Below are 17,649 nucleotides of genomic sequence, written 5' to 3'. Positions count from 1 at the left end.
AACCACCCCTGTCACCCCCAAGTCCATGAGGGTACTGGACAGTCCTGAAAGGAAGATCATAAAAACTAGATAGGTGGACCAAATGCCCAGTTCTCCACCACTTCTATAATTCAAAATGCCCTCGTCAATACCAAAGGTGTTAGCATCAAAGCCATGGAATTTTTTAGACCTGGAAGGTCCATAAGAGATCACTCAGAAAAACCTCATTTTACAAACTGAGGGTCAGAGAGGGCATACATTTTCCCAAAGTCGCATGGCAAATTAGCGGCAGAGTCAGAAGTTTTGGACTCTGAATATAGAGCTTCTATCCCATACAGTCCTGTTGTCTCTGGTAATTTAATCTAGAAGAAAGATTGAATTTCTACTTCTTTCTGAACTCTAAGGGGGCTGATATCCAGAAACACAGGTGGTGGGGTTGGTGGCATCTTTTTTTCTGAGAATTTTTGGTTTTGTTGCCATTGTTTTAAGAATATAGATGATCTTGAATAAATATACAAAAATAAATATTATATTTCCAAAGTGGAAAAGTCACTGAACGTAGAGTTCTTTTCATTGGGTTCTGTTCACTTGCTCTTCCTGTCAGAGGCTGTATGGGGCAATGGGTGGCATGTAAAAGCTGGCATTTCTAAGACCTGGATTGAATCTTACCTCAGCTACTTACTAGCTGCATATGTCATTGTACCTCACTGAGCCTCAATCTTCTAATCTGCAAAATGGACATCATAGTAGCACCTACTTCACAGGGTTGTGAAGATCAAATGAAATAATATGTTTGAAGCATTTTACCTGTATTTTTGTTGAATACAGCTAGATTAACATGTTGGATTTTTCAATCAAGAAGTCCTAAATTCAAATCGAGCTTCAGACACTTGCTGCGTGACTTTGGGCAAATCACTTAACCTCTGTCTGTCTCAGTTTCCCCATCTGTAAAATGTGGATGACAGCACTCTCTTCCCAGGAGACTCGAATGAGACCATGTTTGTAAAGTACCTTACAAATCTTAAAGTGAAATATAAATTTTAGCTGTTATTAATTATAAACCTTAAAGTATTCTATAAATGTCAGATATTATTTTTATTATTAAATTGCAGTCAAGGATTGGTCTGCATGCCTCTAGATCCTTCTCTCTCCAATTCAGCTTCCACATTGTCCTTAAAGAGAGTTTGCTAAAGTGCAGCTCTCACCATGTCCCAACTTCTCAATCAATAATCAATACATAGCAATGGCTCCCGGCTACCTCTAGGACCAAATATAGACTCTTGTTTGACACTCAAAGCTCTTCACCACCTGTACCCTCATCATTTTCCATCCTTCTTACATATTACTTCCCTTCATGTCCTCAATGATCCAGCCACACTGGCCTCTTTAAAAGCTAACATTCTTAGCCCTTTTAGTATTGCCAAGCACGTCACAAATGTTATCTCGTTTGAGCCCCCCAACAATCTAGGATTATTATCCACATTTTACAGATCAGGTAACTGAGGCAGATGGACATTTAAGTGACTTGCATTGGGTCACACAGTAAGTGTCTGAGGCAGGGTTTGAACTCACTTCTTCCTGACTGCAGGGGCACTGATCTAGCTACTACTTAGCTGCCTGCTTGTTGTATCTCCCACCTCCAAGCCTTCTAGCTGGCTGTCTTCCATGCCTCATAAAGCACTCCTACCTCAACTCAATCCCTGATTTCTTTCAAGACTTAGTTTGGGTCACCTTCTGCATGAGCCTCTCCTGATCTCCTAGTCGCTAGTAGCCTCCCTCCCAAAACTACCCTGTATTCATTCAGTATGTTCAAATTGTACTTAGTCTATGTACTTGTTGTCTTCCTAAGTGGAATACAAGCCCAAAGTCCTCATCATCCTAACATAATGCCCAACACATAATAGGTGCTTTATAAATGCTTGTGGAACAATTGATGGATTCATTCATTTCTGAAATGAGGGAATTATATTAAATTCATAAGAGAAGATTCATCTCCCTGTATTCTGTCCTTGCTCAGTCTACATTTGTGATAAGTTTAGGGTACCATATTTTAGAAGTAGTATTGATAATATCAAGAGTATCTGGGAAAGGGCAGCCATAATGGTAAAAGATTCCAAGTACTTGCCACATGAATCCTGGATGAAGAAACAAGACATGTTTAGCCAAGAGAAGAAAAGATTTAGTAAGGAAACGATAGATGCCAAGAAGAAAGATTCAGCCCAGCCTTCAGGGCTTAATAAATGCTTGTTAATTGACTATTGGTTTGTTCTGCTTGGTCCCAGAGGACAGAACCAGGCAGAGAGGTAAATTTAGGCACATTTAAGTTGGAAACTTAATATACTGAATATATTCTATATACTGTCCTCCTAGATTCCTGGATGCAACACAAATACCTCCATCTAAGAAGATGCTTCCCAATCAGAGCTGTCATAGTACAAGGGGCTGCCTCAATGTATCTTGGGCTGCCACTCACTAGGCATCTTCAAGTGATGGTTGAATGACATGTGTCTTTCTACTGGAATGGGAACAGGAGCCCACATATCTAGACTCCAAAAGAAAAGCTTTCCCCCAGTATATGTCAAACTGTTTCTTACATACCTGTCAGACTTGTGACTTTCCTTGCATGGAAGCCACTTCTTTAGGGCAGTTTAAAATGGTGATTCATTGACCAGCAGGCCACCCTACTCCCACCCAGCTCTCTACACACCCTTGGAGAGTGGGGGTGGGGTACTCTTAGAATGTGGGCTTGACCATTTTGTAAAAGATGAGAATCTGGCATCTGCCCTCCACTCACAGAAGGACTTTTTCTTTTCCCCAAGAGGCTCTGATGGGGAAGCAGGGTGTTTACCAACTCCGAGCTCCCCCAGCCTTGAGACTGGGACAAAGAGTCCAGAGCCATGAATGTGGTCTTTTATTGGTGTGGCCACAGAGCCTCTATGTTCTTCCCCCCAAAGCCCCTCATAGCCTTTGAGAAGTGACGATCAAATGGGAACTTTCAGGGTATAATTATAGCATTGCCTTTGTGGAGAGAGAGAAAAGAAATGATTAAAATGCTATTTTACAAAATACTTTGGTTTTTGTCGCTGTTGTTGTTTTAAAGCTCCCATTGTGTGGGCAAGAAAGAAAGAAGCCCATCAGTGTGCCCATTGTGCTGTCTAGACACACCAACAAAGGGGGTAGCGTGCTTCCCATTGGGGCAGCCTGGCTCCTGAGGACAGAAGCATGAGTTTGGAGGCCAGCTTCAAAGAAAGCCTTTCTGGGGATGGAGATGTTAGAGGAGCCCTATATTTAGCCTTTTGTCAGCATTTCTGTAATCAATTCATTTAAGTGGTGGTAATTTCCAGCTTGCCCGCAGCCCGAGGGTTAGTGGAGTTGCTGTTAGAAGCAAATTATTTGGACAAATTAGAAAAATCAGTTTAGCCCTTTTTGATGGGCTGAGACACTGAGAATGTCACCAATATGTACATATTAAATTTCTAAGTAATGATGATTTGGACTGGACCTGGGATTTCATTGGTATGTGCAACTCCCAGAAGAGGAAGTCCCTTCTACCACTATACACCACGATGTTCTCTGCCATTTTGTATCTTAGAGCAGGGTTCATCTTGGAGTTCCATGGATAGATTTCAGGGGGTTCAGGAATTTGGGTGGGGAAATTGCATCTTTAGGTCAATATAACGGGTTTCCTTTATAATTCTATTATTTTCTCTTATGCATTTAAAAAAAAAAGAAATGAGAAAAGTCAAAATGGCCTCTGCCTTCAAGGAACATACAGTCTACTAGGTGAAGACAGCACACAAAAGAAACAGAAAAATGGGCTGGGGGTGGGGGTGGGGATTTGCTCCACCATCCAGCCCTCTATTCAGAAGGGTCCATTACTGAGGGTGCTAAGTCTGAAACAATCTCCCCTCCAGGTGAGGGGGTGATAATGGTGGAATGGCCTCCAAAGAGTGCAGCTAATAGGAAAGGAAACATATACAGAAAAGATGAGTAGTTCATTAACTTGCTCAGGATCATGCAGCCAAGAAGTACTACAGGCAGTCCCTGAACCCAGGTCTCCTCAGCTAGTTCTTAGTTCATTAAACTGGTCCCCTTTGGCAATCTAGTAAAGCCTATGGACCCCTCCTAAGAACAATGTTTAAACACATAAATAATATTTACAGGGTTTCAAAGAAAACTAAATATACTAAAATATAGCTATCAAAATATACTTTAAAAATAATTGTATGAGGGGCAGCTAGGTGATGCTGTGGATAGAGCACTGGCCCTGGGGTTAGTAGCACCTGAGTTCAAATCCAGCCTCAGACCCTTGACACTTAATATCTGTGTGACCCTGGGCAAGTCACTTAACCTTGATTGTCTCACCAAAAGTAGTAAGAATAATTTTATGGAGCCCAGGTAAAGAACCCACATACTATGCAAAGGTTCCCTTCAGAGTCATCATCACTGTGAACTTCATTGGCATTTCTACAGATCTTTAACACTTGAAAATTGCTTTCTAGGCAGCATCTCATTTGAGCCTCAAAAACCTGAGTGGGGAGGTGCTCTTATTAATCTTCTTTCACACAAGATGAAACTGGTACTCGGAAACATTAGGTGACTTACTTAGGGTCACTTGGCCAAGTGTATGAGGGAGGATCCAAATCCAGTAGGTCTTGGTTCCACTCTATCTGTGCCACAGGCTAAGGACATTTAGAGAGCCCTGGCTTCTGGGAGAGGGAAAAAAAGATGATGCTTCTGGGGAGTTACTTAGCTCACTCTGAGTCCTGGCATTTACCTGCTCTAGTCTAGTAAAATGTCTTGCAAGTACTTATTTATTGTTCTCTCCTTTCATTCATGTCTGACTCTTCTCTTTGTAACCTCACTCAGGGTTTTCTTGGCAGAGGTCCTGGAGTGGTTTGCCATTTCCTTCTCCAGCTCATTTTACAGATGAGGAAACTGAGGCAAATAGGGTTAAGTGATTTGACCAGGGTCACACAGCTAGCAAAGCATCTGAGATCAAATTTGAACTCAGATCTTCAGTAAAATAGTAGGATTCAAAATAAATACACAAAATTGTCATTTCTAAAAAATTGTCATTTCTAAATAGTGTAGAATTCTAAAGAATTAAGGGATTTTCTGATTAAATAATTGTGTTAAATTTGCTATTGTGAAGATATAATTTAAATAAGTATCTCTGGGGTTTTCTGTGAATCTTCTAGACTGATCCCCAAACCTTCCACAATATGCTTTTTTCCCCAGTGTTTCTTGCCACTGTAGGGAACAATGTTGTAAGATGTTACAAAATCATATCTGGAACTGTATACTCTCTCCATATCTCTCCTTGTGTGGCTTTCTTGTGTTTTATAATACCTTGTGTACTCTTCCAACTGTTTTTGATTTTACTTCTGTCTCTGAACAGAAGTGTGTGTGTGTGTGTGTGTGTGTATGTGTGTGTTATATGCAGAGCAAATCTGGCCTCAGACACCTCCTAGCTGTGTGACCCTGGGCAAGTCTCTTCACCATGTTTGCCTCATTTTCTTCATCTGTAAAATGAGTTGGAAAAGGAAATGACAAACCACTTCAATATCTCTGCCAATAAAATCCCAAACGGGGTCACAGAGAGTCAGACACAACTGAGAAACAGTAACAAAAATATCTTATACATATATGTATACACACACATACATACACTACATGGAGGTTGCTTGTGATCAAAGATCTTTGACTAACAAAAGGTAAATTCTGTTGATCCAACAGTTTAACTAGTTCTTTATAATAATATAGAATGTTTGGGACAAACTTAAAATATCAACCTAAAGATTGTTTTTTTTTCTACTTAGAATAATAGATAATCAAGAGAAAATGGTAGAGAAATCTCATATATAATGACAATAAAATAAAAACCTGGAAGTCAAGCTCCTGGAATACACTGAAGACTATAAATACAATTGCAAAATGCTCATTACATATTAAAGGTAGATAGGGATATTTACTACTCACAGTTAGGCCACATGACTGCTAATGTAATTGAAATGACAATACTACCTAAATTAATTTGCATATTCAGTGCTGCACTTAATGAACTGCCAGGGAGTACTTTACAAAACAAGACAAAATTATAACAAAATTTATTTGGAAAGGGTAAAATGGTCTAGAATCTAGAAATAATGGAGGGGGGGGGAGTGGGAGCAATGTAGGGATTTCCAGAACTCAAATTATATTATAAAACAATAATGACCAAATCTTTCTGGGATATTTTAAAAATAGACAAATAGATCAGTGTAACATATTAGATAATCAAAAAATTGGAAGCAACAACACTCAGTAACCCAGCGTTCAATGGAGCTTAGTACATGAAGTACTTGTGGGAGAACACTTTAATTTGACGAAATCTTTTTAGCAATCTGGAAAGCAATTTGGCCAAACCAAAAAAAAAAAAAAGGTTTGGGAGAGTTAGCCAGCATAATTAATACATTCTGAGTACTTAAATATAAAAGGTCATATCATCTTTTAAAACTTGAGAAAAGTGGATGGAGATATTGTTCCCAATTGGTTGGAGAGATCACTTTTGACCAAACAAAGGACAGGCAATTACAAAAGATAAAAGAAAATGAAACTTGAAATTGAAAAGCTTTTCCATAAATAAAAGTAATGCAGCTAGGACAAGAAGAGAAAGGGTGAGTGGGTAAGAAATCTTCACATTCAGTTTTTCTAATCTGAGTCTCATATACAAGTCCTATAGGAAACTAAACCAAATATCCAAGGCCACAAGCCATTCCCCAATAGATAAATGGCCTAGAACAGTAGTTCTTAAATTTTTTGGTCTCAGAATCCCTTTACAATCTTATATACAAATGCATATATACATACACATGTTAGTATGTTAGAAATTAAATTGTTTTCCTATTATGAAAATAGTTTTGACTTCATGAACCTCCTGAAAGGATCTTGGTGACCCCCAGGGATTGCTGGGCCATATATTGAGAACCGTTGGTCTAGGACATGAACAAAAGGACCTCAAATTAAAAAATTAGCAACCATATCACTAATAACAAGCAATATAGAAATTAAAACTCTTCTGAAGTTTCACCTCACAATCAATCATGTAAACATTTATGAAGCACCTACAATAGCAGACCCTGTAGTTAGCTCACACATGGTGAATTGGCCAAGACTACAGAATATGGGAACATTCAATGCTGGGGGAGGGGGAAGAGGGAGGTGTTGCATGTGGTTTCAGACACGGCTCATATGTCAGCTGGTTTTGCTGAACTTTATTTTTCTTCTCTAACCTTTGTTACAGGGGAGGGAAGAAAGAAGAGAGTTTCTGGGTGTTTTTTTCAGACATAAATGAAATGTAAAAATAAAAACAACTTTTTTTTTAATTTTAAGATTATAAAAATAAAGAGGTCAAAGACACAATAGACCAACTGACTTAAAAAAAAATAAACCCAAACTTGTCCAAGTCTGAATGTTCTTATTTTGCAAAATATCTTCCTCTGGTTATGATGGTTTGGAACAAAAGCCCACGTTGTTCTGTGTTTATTGTTCAACAGGAGGCAATGGCAAGAATGGGAAAAGTTGGGAAGGTTGTGTTCCCCAGACCTGAGGAGAAGAGGTAAACAACCATTTTTACATGCGTCTTGTGCTTAGGGATCAATATCCCTTCCAGAGTGGACATACTGACCATTCAAAAAGCATTGATTCAGTGCCTCTTTTGCACAAGGCACTGTGCTAGGCATGGGGGATTGGCCCTTGGGGACTCTGTAGTCTAGCAGAGGGGGAGGAATACAACATGGACACACACTTCTAGTGCAAGATAAGAGCATGCTGGGACAAAAGAGAGAAGGCAATATATTATTTTAGAAAAAATGAAGAAAGCAATTCCAGCTGTGGAGATCAAGGGGAGGATTTGTAAGGGCTCTGGAACAGGGGTGGGGAACATGAACTGAGCCCCATTTTGAGAGGCAGAGACGAGCAGAGACATCGAGAGATCATTCAGGACGTGGGAGAAATCGTTGGTCCAAAGGCTCAGTTGCATGGAAAGAACCCTGAATTTGTCTTTAGAGACTCAGATGATCTTAGCTTTAGAGCTGGAAGGGCTATTAGAGGTCTTCGAGTCCACCCTGTTCTCTTGGAAAGACGAGGAAATTGATGCCTGAGATACATTAAGCAATTTGCCCGTGGTCACAAAGGTGGTAAGTTCTGAGGTGAGATTTGAACCTGGGTCTTCCTGACTCCAAGTCCAAGGCTCTATCCACTGTGCTAAGCCATCTTGGATAATCTTCAGTTCCTCGGGCCTCAGGCTCCTTCTTGGGTAAAACAAGGAGGTTGGACTGTTGGTTTTGTTGTTCTTGTTGAGTCATTTTCAGTAATGTCTAAATCTGTGTGACCCCATTTGGGGTTTTCCTGGCACAGATACTAGAGTGGTTTGCCATTTCCTTCTTCAGCTCATTTTGCAGATGAGGAAACCGAGGCAAACAACGTGATGCGACTTGCCTGGGGTCACACAGCTAGTAAGTGTCTGGGGCCGGATTTGAACTCAAGAAGATGAATCTTCCTGAATCCAGGCCTGGCCCTCTATGCACTATGGTGCCCTCTAGCTGCCCTTAGATGACCTCTAAGGTTCCTCTCCTTTATAAATCAATGATCCTACGATTAGCATCGTCTGTAGATTTCTGGGATCTGATCAATGAGAACTCACTGATGAGGGACCAAAGGAAAGAGTGAACGCTCATCTTTGTTTTTATCTGGTTGGTAACCAGAATTCTGCTATGAGTGGCTGATTAACTTTACTTTGAACCTGTAAACTCAAGAATGTGAGTTAGGGCTGTGGTTATAGGGAAGTGTTTTAGATTTGGAATTAAAAACATGTTCAAAGTAAGCTTGGCACCGAAAGAAAAAACATTCAATTTTGTAGTGACATCTGAGAATCAATCAAGCATCCTCAAATCCTGGAGCCAAAAGGAATATTTAAAGTCTGCAGTTGCTATCCTATATGAAGCATGACTTCCCTCAATAGAAATGCAGATGGAAGGTCATTGATACTTGAATACATCTGAACATGGGGAACTCACTGCTTCCCAAGGATTGTACTGCATTGTGGGCTAGCTCCATCAGGAAGCATCTCTCTGTACTATGTTCTCCCTCAAGAATGATGATTGCCAAGCTGGCAGTGTTCTAGATTTAGAAAAGGAAACCTAGGTTCAAATCCCAGCTCTGATTCCTGCCAGCTGGACCTTTATGAGCAAGCCTTTTAACTTCTCTGCCTAACTTAACAACTGCCACGACCATCTACCAGGAAAGGTAAGGAAAACGCTTTGCACGCCTTAATGCCCCATAGAGAAGGGGAATTTCCTGTAGGGGTGTGTGTGGTCCATATACGTATATAGAAGGGAATATTAGATGTTATTATTTATTATATTTACTGCTGTCAATATATATGTATATATATATACATACATACATGGATGTATTTATTTGTGTATACATATGTGTAGCTAGATGGTATGGTGGATAGATGCAGTCCTGAGGTCAGGAAGACTTGAGTTTGAATACAGCCTTAGATGCTTACTAGCTGTGTGACCCTGGACAAGTCATTTGATTGCTGTCTGCCTCAGTTTCCCCTTCAATGAAAGTGGGGAAAATAACTGTATCTGCCTCTCAGGGTTGTTGTAATAATCAAATGCGATCATATTGATAAAGTGAGTGGGAAACCTTAAAACCCTAGAGGAATGCTGGCTATTCCTATAGCCCTGTTGAACTCTAAGCCACATTTCAAAAATGCTCTCAGGTGTACAGATCACTTTCCTCAAAGCTTCCCTAGAAGGCTGTCAGCCTGCAGTCAGAGAGAATGGCCCTTGGAGCCGCAGACCCCCAGCCCATTTCATTATGTGCACAGGCAGGCTAAACTAGGTTGAGAATAGCTGAAAGATTTCAAACCTGTTGTTGAGTTAGTGGGGTGTCTACCCCGAAGTTATGAAGACTTCCCCTGTGGAAGGGACAGATGAGAACAATTTGTTCCAACAGCCATGAAGGTGACTGAAGCAGGTGTCGTGGAAAGCATAGAGCTCAGCCGGGCATCGAAAACACCAAGGCCATCCACTGTGTGTTGGGCCATCACTGGTCATCTTGACTTTTGTCCTGCCACCGGACTTTGATAACTCTAGAAGAGAAAGTGAGACTGATGACTTAGTGCAACTGCCTCGCTTAAATCCAATTCACACACAAGTCAAGGCTTCCCCCTTGAATAGGTCCTCTTGGAAAACAAGGGATGGACAACAACAGGAAGCCGTTGGGAAAAGAATGGTCACCACCCATTGGCAGATGAGAAAATGGAAGCTCAGGGAGGCAAAAAGGATGTGCTTTTAGGAGGGCTAGGATTCCAGCCCAGACCTTCTCAGGCTGTCCCCTATGACTCCCCTCCACACAGCCCACGCTACAGCCATCCTGGCCTTGTTACTATCTCCTACACATGACATTCCATCTCCGATCCTGGGTCTTTGCAATGGTCATCTCCCATGCCTCAAACGTCCTCCCTCCTCCCCTCAACCTATTGGTAGCCCTGCTTTCTTTCAAGACACAGTTCAAAGGTCACACCTTCTGCATGAAGCTTTTCCTGATCCCACTCCCCAGCTACTGCTTCCTTCTTTCAAAAAATTAGTTTGTATTTAGTATAGATAGCTATACATATACTAAATATGTATACATAAGATGTATAATATATGTATATATGTATACATAAATACATATGTTGGCATGTATTATATATATAATGTATATGTATACATGCGTGGAGAGAGAAAGTGAAACACAAAGACAGAGAGAGAGAGAGAGAAAGAGAGAGAGAGAGAAAGAGAGAGAGAGAGAGAGAGAGAGAGAGAGAGAGAGAGAGAGAGAACATTCCTAGGCTCTCTCTATATAAAGATTTATGATACATTGGTATCTATCTATTTACATACGTACACATATATACACATACACATTCTCTCTACCAATAGAAAATAAGCTCCTTGAGGGCAGGGCCACCATCGCTGGTGCCTTTGTATCCCCAAAGCCTAGCACAGCACCAAACTCAAAGCAGTTGATTAATAAAAGCTTGTCAATTGATTGATTCTAGCACACAGGTGAATGGGTGATGGGTGAAACCCATCCCCAGCTGAGAGCTTTTCCTCTTCTTCTGGTGGCTTCTCATAGAAGCCAAGAGCACTGAGCAAAAGGAAAGCCAAAGAGCCCTGGCTCTAGACTTGGAGGACCTTAATAATAACGTCCTCCCTGACACTCATTTCCTGTGTGACTATGGGCAAATCCCATCACCCCCATGGGCCACAGTTTCTTTCACTATAAAATGAGAGGCTTGGATGCAATGGCTTCTGAGGCTCATTCTAGCTCCCAGTCTATGATTGTATGACCTTGAGCTTTTATTTATTTAATATCTTGGATACCTGGTGATAACTCTGTTAGCTTATCTGGATTCCAGACCATTGAATATTCAGTCAATCATTCAACAAGCATTTATTCAGCATCTACCACATGCCCCGCACTGCTTAATGATGGAGATGCCGATCTTTGATTCTATGATACCTAATGCTTCCTTCATCTGTGCTTTTCTATAATTCTATAGATATCATTAACAGGCCCTGAAATTGCACAAGAAGTGTTGGGGCGCCATCTTCAGGCATGTGGCATGTCTTGCAAGGAAAGGAAAATGATCACTCTTGAGTCATGAAAAGGTCTCTGTGGAGATCATCATCCTCTTCAGAGGGGACAGAAATCATCTCAGAGGTGATTGCTTGAGAGATAGAAGGGACTTCAGATGCCATTGACGTCAAAGCCCTCAGGTTGCAGCTAAAACTCAGGGAAAAGAGTGAATTGCCTAACATGACCCAAGCAGTAAGCCTCAGAGACAGAATATGAACCCCAGTCCTAGGCGTCAAGAGTCTCTGCTCTGACATGGACACAGGAAATATTGATTTTGGGGAAAAGCTTAGAATGGGTGGGCTTTATTTTCAGATTAAAAACATCAGGAGATATTTATCTTCTCAGTAGCGAGGAGCCTGTGGATCAGATATCTTCTTTAAGACTCTAAAAAGTGTCATTGGGGAATTGTAAGGCTAAGGGAGACACAATTAATGACAGCATGTTACAGTGGATAGAACATTGGAATTGGAATCCTGAAGGGTTCAAATCCTGTCTATGACACTTAGGGTGACCCTAAGGAAGTCACTTAATCTCTCCTGTCCTTGGGGCTTATCAAAGTGCCCAGCACATAGCAGGAGCTTCATAAATTCTTGTTCAATGACCTATATGGTATAGTGGATATAGAGCCAGCTTTGGAGTCAGGACGACTTTTATTACACATTTATTATTTGTCAGGCACTGTGCTAAGCCCTGAGGACACAAAGAAAGGCAAAAGACAGTCCCTTTTATCAAGGAGCTCACAGTGCAATGGAGGAAGACAGCACACAAAGAATTCTGGACAAACAAGAATATGCACATAAATTGAGGTGGGGGGATCAACAAGAAGAAGGCACAAGGATTGGGGGGAGTTGAGAAGTGCTTCTTGCAGAAGGTCTTAATTTCCTGTTGCTGAGTTTGCCCAGTCTTTGGATTCTCAAAGACAAACTCAATCTCTGGCTGTCTCCATCAAGCTGGAAAGGCCCAGTGAATTGTCTGGTGTCCTTGACCCAGCCCTGCCTAAGAAAAAGTTATGACCCCACAGACATGGTGTGAAGATATTTTTGGCCATAGCAAATTTCAAATAACATCTACTAAGGCTTAGGAAATTGAAATCTATATCAATGGAGGGACTACCCCGCTGCTGAACTCATAGATCCTTGAAGTATTATCTTACTCGTGTCTCCAATTTATCCCTTGCCACCTGCCTCTGGATTGACTGCCATTGGTCAATGTCTCTCCTAAAACATGGTACTCAGAATGAGAGACAGTCTAACCTCTCATTTTGTAAAGACAAAAAGAATCTGAGGTACCAAGAAAAGAGGATGGAATGGGCAAGAGGAAAGTCAGAGAACCCAATATAAAATCCTGGTTCTGCCACTTACACCGTGGATAACCTTGGGCTAGTCAATTCTCAACTTGGGGCCTCAGTTTCTGAATCAGTAAAATGGATAGAGTTGGATTTAGATGGCTTCAATGGTTTCTTCCAACTCTAAATCTATTATTGAATAATCTCAAATAAAGGCAACAAAATATGATTAAAAATATAAATCACAGTTTAGGTGGAAGATGGCTCCTTCAATATGGGACTATTTATTAATTCAGTCCCCAAAGAACACAGTACATGGCACATAGTAAGTGCTTCATAAATGTTTTGTCTGTCTATCTAAATATGTGTCAACAAAGGCACTGTGCTCAACCCAGGCCCCACTACCCTTCTCTCCCACTTGCAATAACAGCAACAACCAAAGGGCACCTAATTGATGCCATGGATAGAGTATTTCATCTAGAGTCAGGAAGACCTGAGTTCAAATTAACTCTCACTTACTAGATGGGTAATGATAAGCACATTTCTTAACCTCTGTCTGCCTCAGTTTTGCTCATCTGTAAAATGGGAATGTACCTCTCAGGGTTGTTGTGAGGCTCCAAGAAGCTATCATTTGGAAAGCACTTTGAAAACCTTAAAGTGCTATGTAGAAGCTATATATTAATTTTTTTAAGGATCAAAGAGATTTTATGTTTTTTGAGTATAAGCAGCATGTGAAATGTTTTATTTGGGGCTCATCTGATTTATCAAATTCACCTTTTTTTCAATACAGATTTTACGACAAAAAGTACAAAGTATTCTTGAAGCTTGTTGAACACCAGAAAGAATACGCAGCCATCATGAATGACGACATGTGAGCTGTGCTCAGTTTGGCCAGAAAGGCTCTGCTCTGGGCCCTGGTCATACCCTCTACTTGTGGAACTTGTAATGAGGTAAGACCTCACCTGTGTCATCTTGAATAAAGAAGCCTGAGATGTGGAAAGCTGGAAATGGAGTCTTCCCTCTAAAAGTCTTTGGCAGTTCTCTTCTAACTAGCTATGGGTTAGATGCGATGGTCACAGAGGTTCCTCCCACCTCTGCTAATCTCTGATTTGGTCATGGGTGATGATTTTATACAGAGCACTAACACCAGTGTCTAAAGTTCCAGAGCGCTCAGGAATGCAAAGCAATCCTTACAGATATATCCAGCAGCTGGCCACAAAGCTCTGGCTTGGTTTTCAATGCCTAAGGACCATTTCATTCTTTCATAAGCTTTAGATAGATGAGCTAGAGATGTTGCCATGACAACATGATGCCATGTCACCACTTTAGAATCTAAAGTACCATGTACACACACAGTGTGTACAACACACAATTACCTGTCCTATTTCACTACCGTGAGGGTCCCCAAAATTGAGTACAGAAGGTGTCTGAGTGCATGCACATGTGAGAGACAGAGAGAGCATGTATGCACTCACCTCCTCTCCCCTGGAGCTCCTGACTGGTTCCTTACAGTCAGCCTCTTCCCTCTCTAGTCCATCTTCCATGAAACTTCTAGATGGATATTGCCAAAGCAAAAGTCTGACCATATGCCTCCTCCCCCGCTTGAGAAGCCTGAGTTGCTCCCCATTGCTAGTAGAATGAAAAACAAACCCCTCAGCTTGCCATTCAAAGTCATTCACTGTCTGACTAAAGCCTGTCTTTCTACATGGTTTATTGACGTGCTCTCTTGTCCACTCTACATTCTAGCCAAAGTGGTTGATTTATTCCCCATTCACGATATTATTCCATCTCCCATCTTCATGCTCCCTTTGAGCAGTCTTTCTTCCATACTGGAATTATTAATACCATTATAATTATTTTCATTGACAAGAGATGCTTTGTTTTTGTTTGACTATCTCTTTGTCTATCATCATGGCTGGCACATAGTAGGTATATAATAAATACTTGTTCATTTGAACTGTTGAAGGGGAGAGGGGGATGTGAGAGATTATAGCGCTTAGGACAGCAGCACTTTCAGATCTCATGAATCTCAGTGGAGGGGTTAATTTCCCTCCGTGGATCAGATCTAATTTAATGCTGCTATAGCAGCAGCAGCAGCAGCAGCAGCAGCAGTAGTAGTAGTAGTAGTAGTAGTAGTAGTAGTAGTAGTAGTAGTAGTAGTAGTGGTAGTAGTAGTGGTAGTAGTAGTAGTAGTAGTGGTAGTAGTAGTAGTAGTAGTAGTAGTAGTGGTGGTGGTGGTGGTAGTAATAGTAGTAGTAGTAGTAGCAGCAGCAGCAGCAGTCTTCCTGGCTCCAAGTCCAGTGCTCTATCCACCAATACAGAGACAGAGAGACAAAAGAAGGAAGAGGTAGAAGAGGAGGAAAAAGAAAATTAGGAGGAAAAGAAAGAAGAAAGGGAGAGAAGAAAGAAGGAAGGAAGGAAGAAAAGAAAGAAAAATTAAGAGGAAGAAGAAAGAAAAAAATGCCAAACTTTTTTTAAAAGCCTGCTGTGTTCAGGGCAGTGAGCTAGGTGTGTGTTGGGGAAGGTAAGGCACAATACAATTCCTGCATTCATAGAGCTTACAGTCTTATAAAGGGATCAAAAACTAAAATGAAATATATAATATGCAATATTGTGGCGATGAGTATATCGAGGAATGACAATACAGTGTGTTATATGCAACCCATCGGAATGATCAAGGTTGTGTGGTTTGTCCTTTGTTCTTGAAGAGGACCATGACATCAGAGAGATGATGACATGATGACTCTGATTTAAGTGACAGAGGGCTGTGAAAAGTCACCAGCTTCACTTTCTCCTTCAGAGCCATCTGGCTCTAGTAGCCAGCTATTCATCAGGATGACTGGAGATGGCCCAGGATGCAGTGGGAGACCCTGGCCCTTTTAAGCTAAGGTCTATCCAGGATCTCACTTTGAGTGAGGCAACAGCCATTCAGTGAATAGGCCTCTTAAAGAAGTGAATCAAGGGATGACCCCTTTAATCAAAAAAAGGAAAAATAATCAAACTGGGAGGGGAAGACCCTGAGGGTTTCTGGCCTAAAGATAAACAGTTACTTTTTTTCTTTTTTAAAAAAAATTTATTTAATATATTTAGTTTTCAGCATTGATTTTCACAAAAGTTTGAATTACAAATTTTTTCCCCGTTTCTACCCTCCCCCACTCCAAGATGGCATATATTTTGGTTGCACCGTTCCCCAGTCAGCCCTCCCATCTGTCACCCCAATCCCCTCCCATCCCCGTTTCCCTTCTTCTCTTGTAGGGCAAGATAAATTTCTATGCCCCATTGCCTGTGTATCTTATTTCCTAGTTGCATGCAAAAACTTTTTTTTTGTTGTTGTTTTTGGACATCTGTTTTTAAAACTTTGAGTTCCAAATTCTCTCCCCTCTTCCCTCCCCACCCACCCTCCTTAAGAAGGCAAGCAATTCAACACAGGCCACATGCGTATCATTATGTAGAACCCTTCCACAATACTCATGTTGTGAAAGATTAACTATGTTTTGCTCCTTCCTAACCTATCCCCCTTCATTGAATTTTCTCCCTTGAGCCTGTCCCCTTTTGAAAGTGTTTGTTTTTGATTACCTCCACCCCTATCTGCCCTCCCTTCTATCATCCCCGCTTTTTTATGTTCTTCCTCCTTCTTTCCTGTTGAGTAAGATACCCAATTGAGTGTGTATGCTATTCCCTCCTCAGGTCAAATCCGATGAGAGCAAGATTTACTCATTCCCCCTCACCTGTCCCCTCTTCCCTTCCTGCAGAACCACTTTTTCTTGCCACTTTTATGGGAGATAATTTACCCCATTCTATCTCTCCCTTTCCCCTCTCTCAATATATTTCCCTCTTATCCCTTAAGTTGATTTTATTTTTTTAGATATCATCCCTTCATATTCAACTCACCCTGTGCCCTTTGTGTGTGTGTGTGTATATACATGTATGTGTATATATATATATATATATATATATATATATATATATATATATACATGTATATTCCTTTCAGCTACTATGAAATTGAGGTCTCATGAATCATACTCATCATCTTTCTATGTAGGAATGTAAACAAAACAGTACAACTTTAGCAAGTCCCTCCTGATTTCTCTTTCTTGTTTACCTTTTCATGCTTCTCTTGATTCTTGTGTTTGAAAGTCAAATTTTCTATTCAGCTCTGGTCTTTTCACTGAGAAAGCTTGAAAGTCCTCTATTTTATTGAAAATCCATTTTTTGCCTTGGAGCATGATACTCAGTTTTGCTGGGTGGGTGATTCTTGGTTTTAATCCTAGCTCCATTGACCTCTGGAATATCATATTCCAAGCCCTTCAGTCCCTTAATGTGGAAGCTGCCAGATCCTGTGTTATCCTGATTATTTTTCCACAATATTCAAATTGTTTCTTTCTGGCTGCTTGCAGTATTTTCTCCTTGACCTGGGAGCTCTGGAATTGGTGACAATGTTCCTAGGAGTTTTCTTTTTGGGATCTATTTGAGGAGGTGATCTGCAGATTCTTTCAATTTCTATTTTACTCTCTGGCTCTAGAATATGAGGGCAATTCTCCTTCATAATTTCTTGAAAGATGATATCTAGGCTCTTTTTTTGATCATGGCTTTCAGGTAGTCCAATAATTTTTAAATTATCTCTCCTGGATCTATTTTCCAGGTCAGTGGTTTTTCCAATTAGATATTTGACATTGTCTTCCATTTTTTCATTCCTTTGG

At 40.7% G+C, this 17,649-nt stretch overlaps 1 protein-coding gene across 5 annotated transcripts in view; it reads left to right on the top strand.

The window, feature by feature from the left end:
- The window catches only part of FGGY (FGGY carbohydrate kinase domain containing), a 512,879-nt gene extending 498,933 nt beyond the window's left edge, over positions 1–13,946 (top strand). For 4 of the 5 annotated variants that reach the window (XM_036754773.1, XM_036754775.1, XM_036754774.1 and 1 more), the window contains exons 15-16: positions 7,518–7,579; positions 13,737–13,946. In XM_036754773.1, coding sequence (XP_036610668.1) covers positions 7,518–7,579; positions 13,737–13,821 — 147 coding nt within the window. In that variant the 3' untranslated portion in view covers positions 13,822–13,946. The remainder of the gene's footprint in view (positions 1–7,517; positions 7,580–13,736) is intronic. The other variant, XM_036754776.1, reaches the window with a different exon arrangement.
- Positions 13,947–17,649: the final 3,703 nt, after the last annotated feature.

This window comes from Trichosurus vulpecula, chromosome 4 (assembly GCF_011100635.1).
Source record: "Trichosurus vulpecula isolate mTriVul1 chromosome 4, mTriVul1.pri, whole genome shotgun sequence".
NCBI classification, from domain to species: domain Eukaryota; kingdom Metazoa; phylum Chordata; class Mammalia; order Diprotodontia; family Phalangeridae; genus Trichosurus; species Trichosurus vulpecula.
This window is presented reverse-complemented; position numbering and strand designations above follow the sequence as displayed.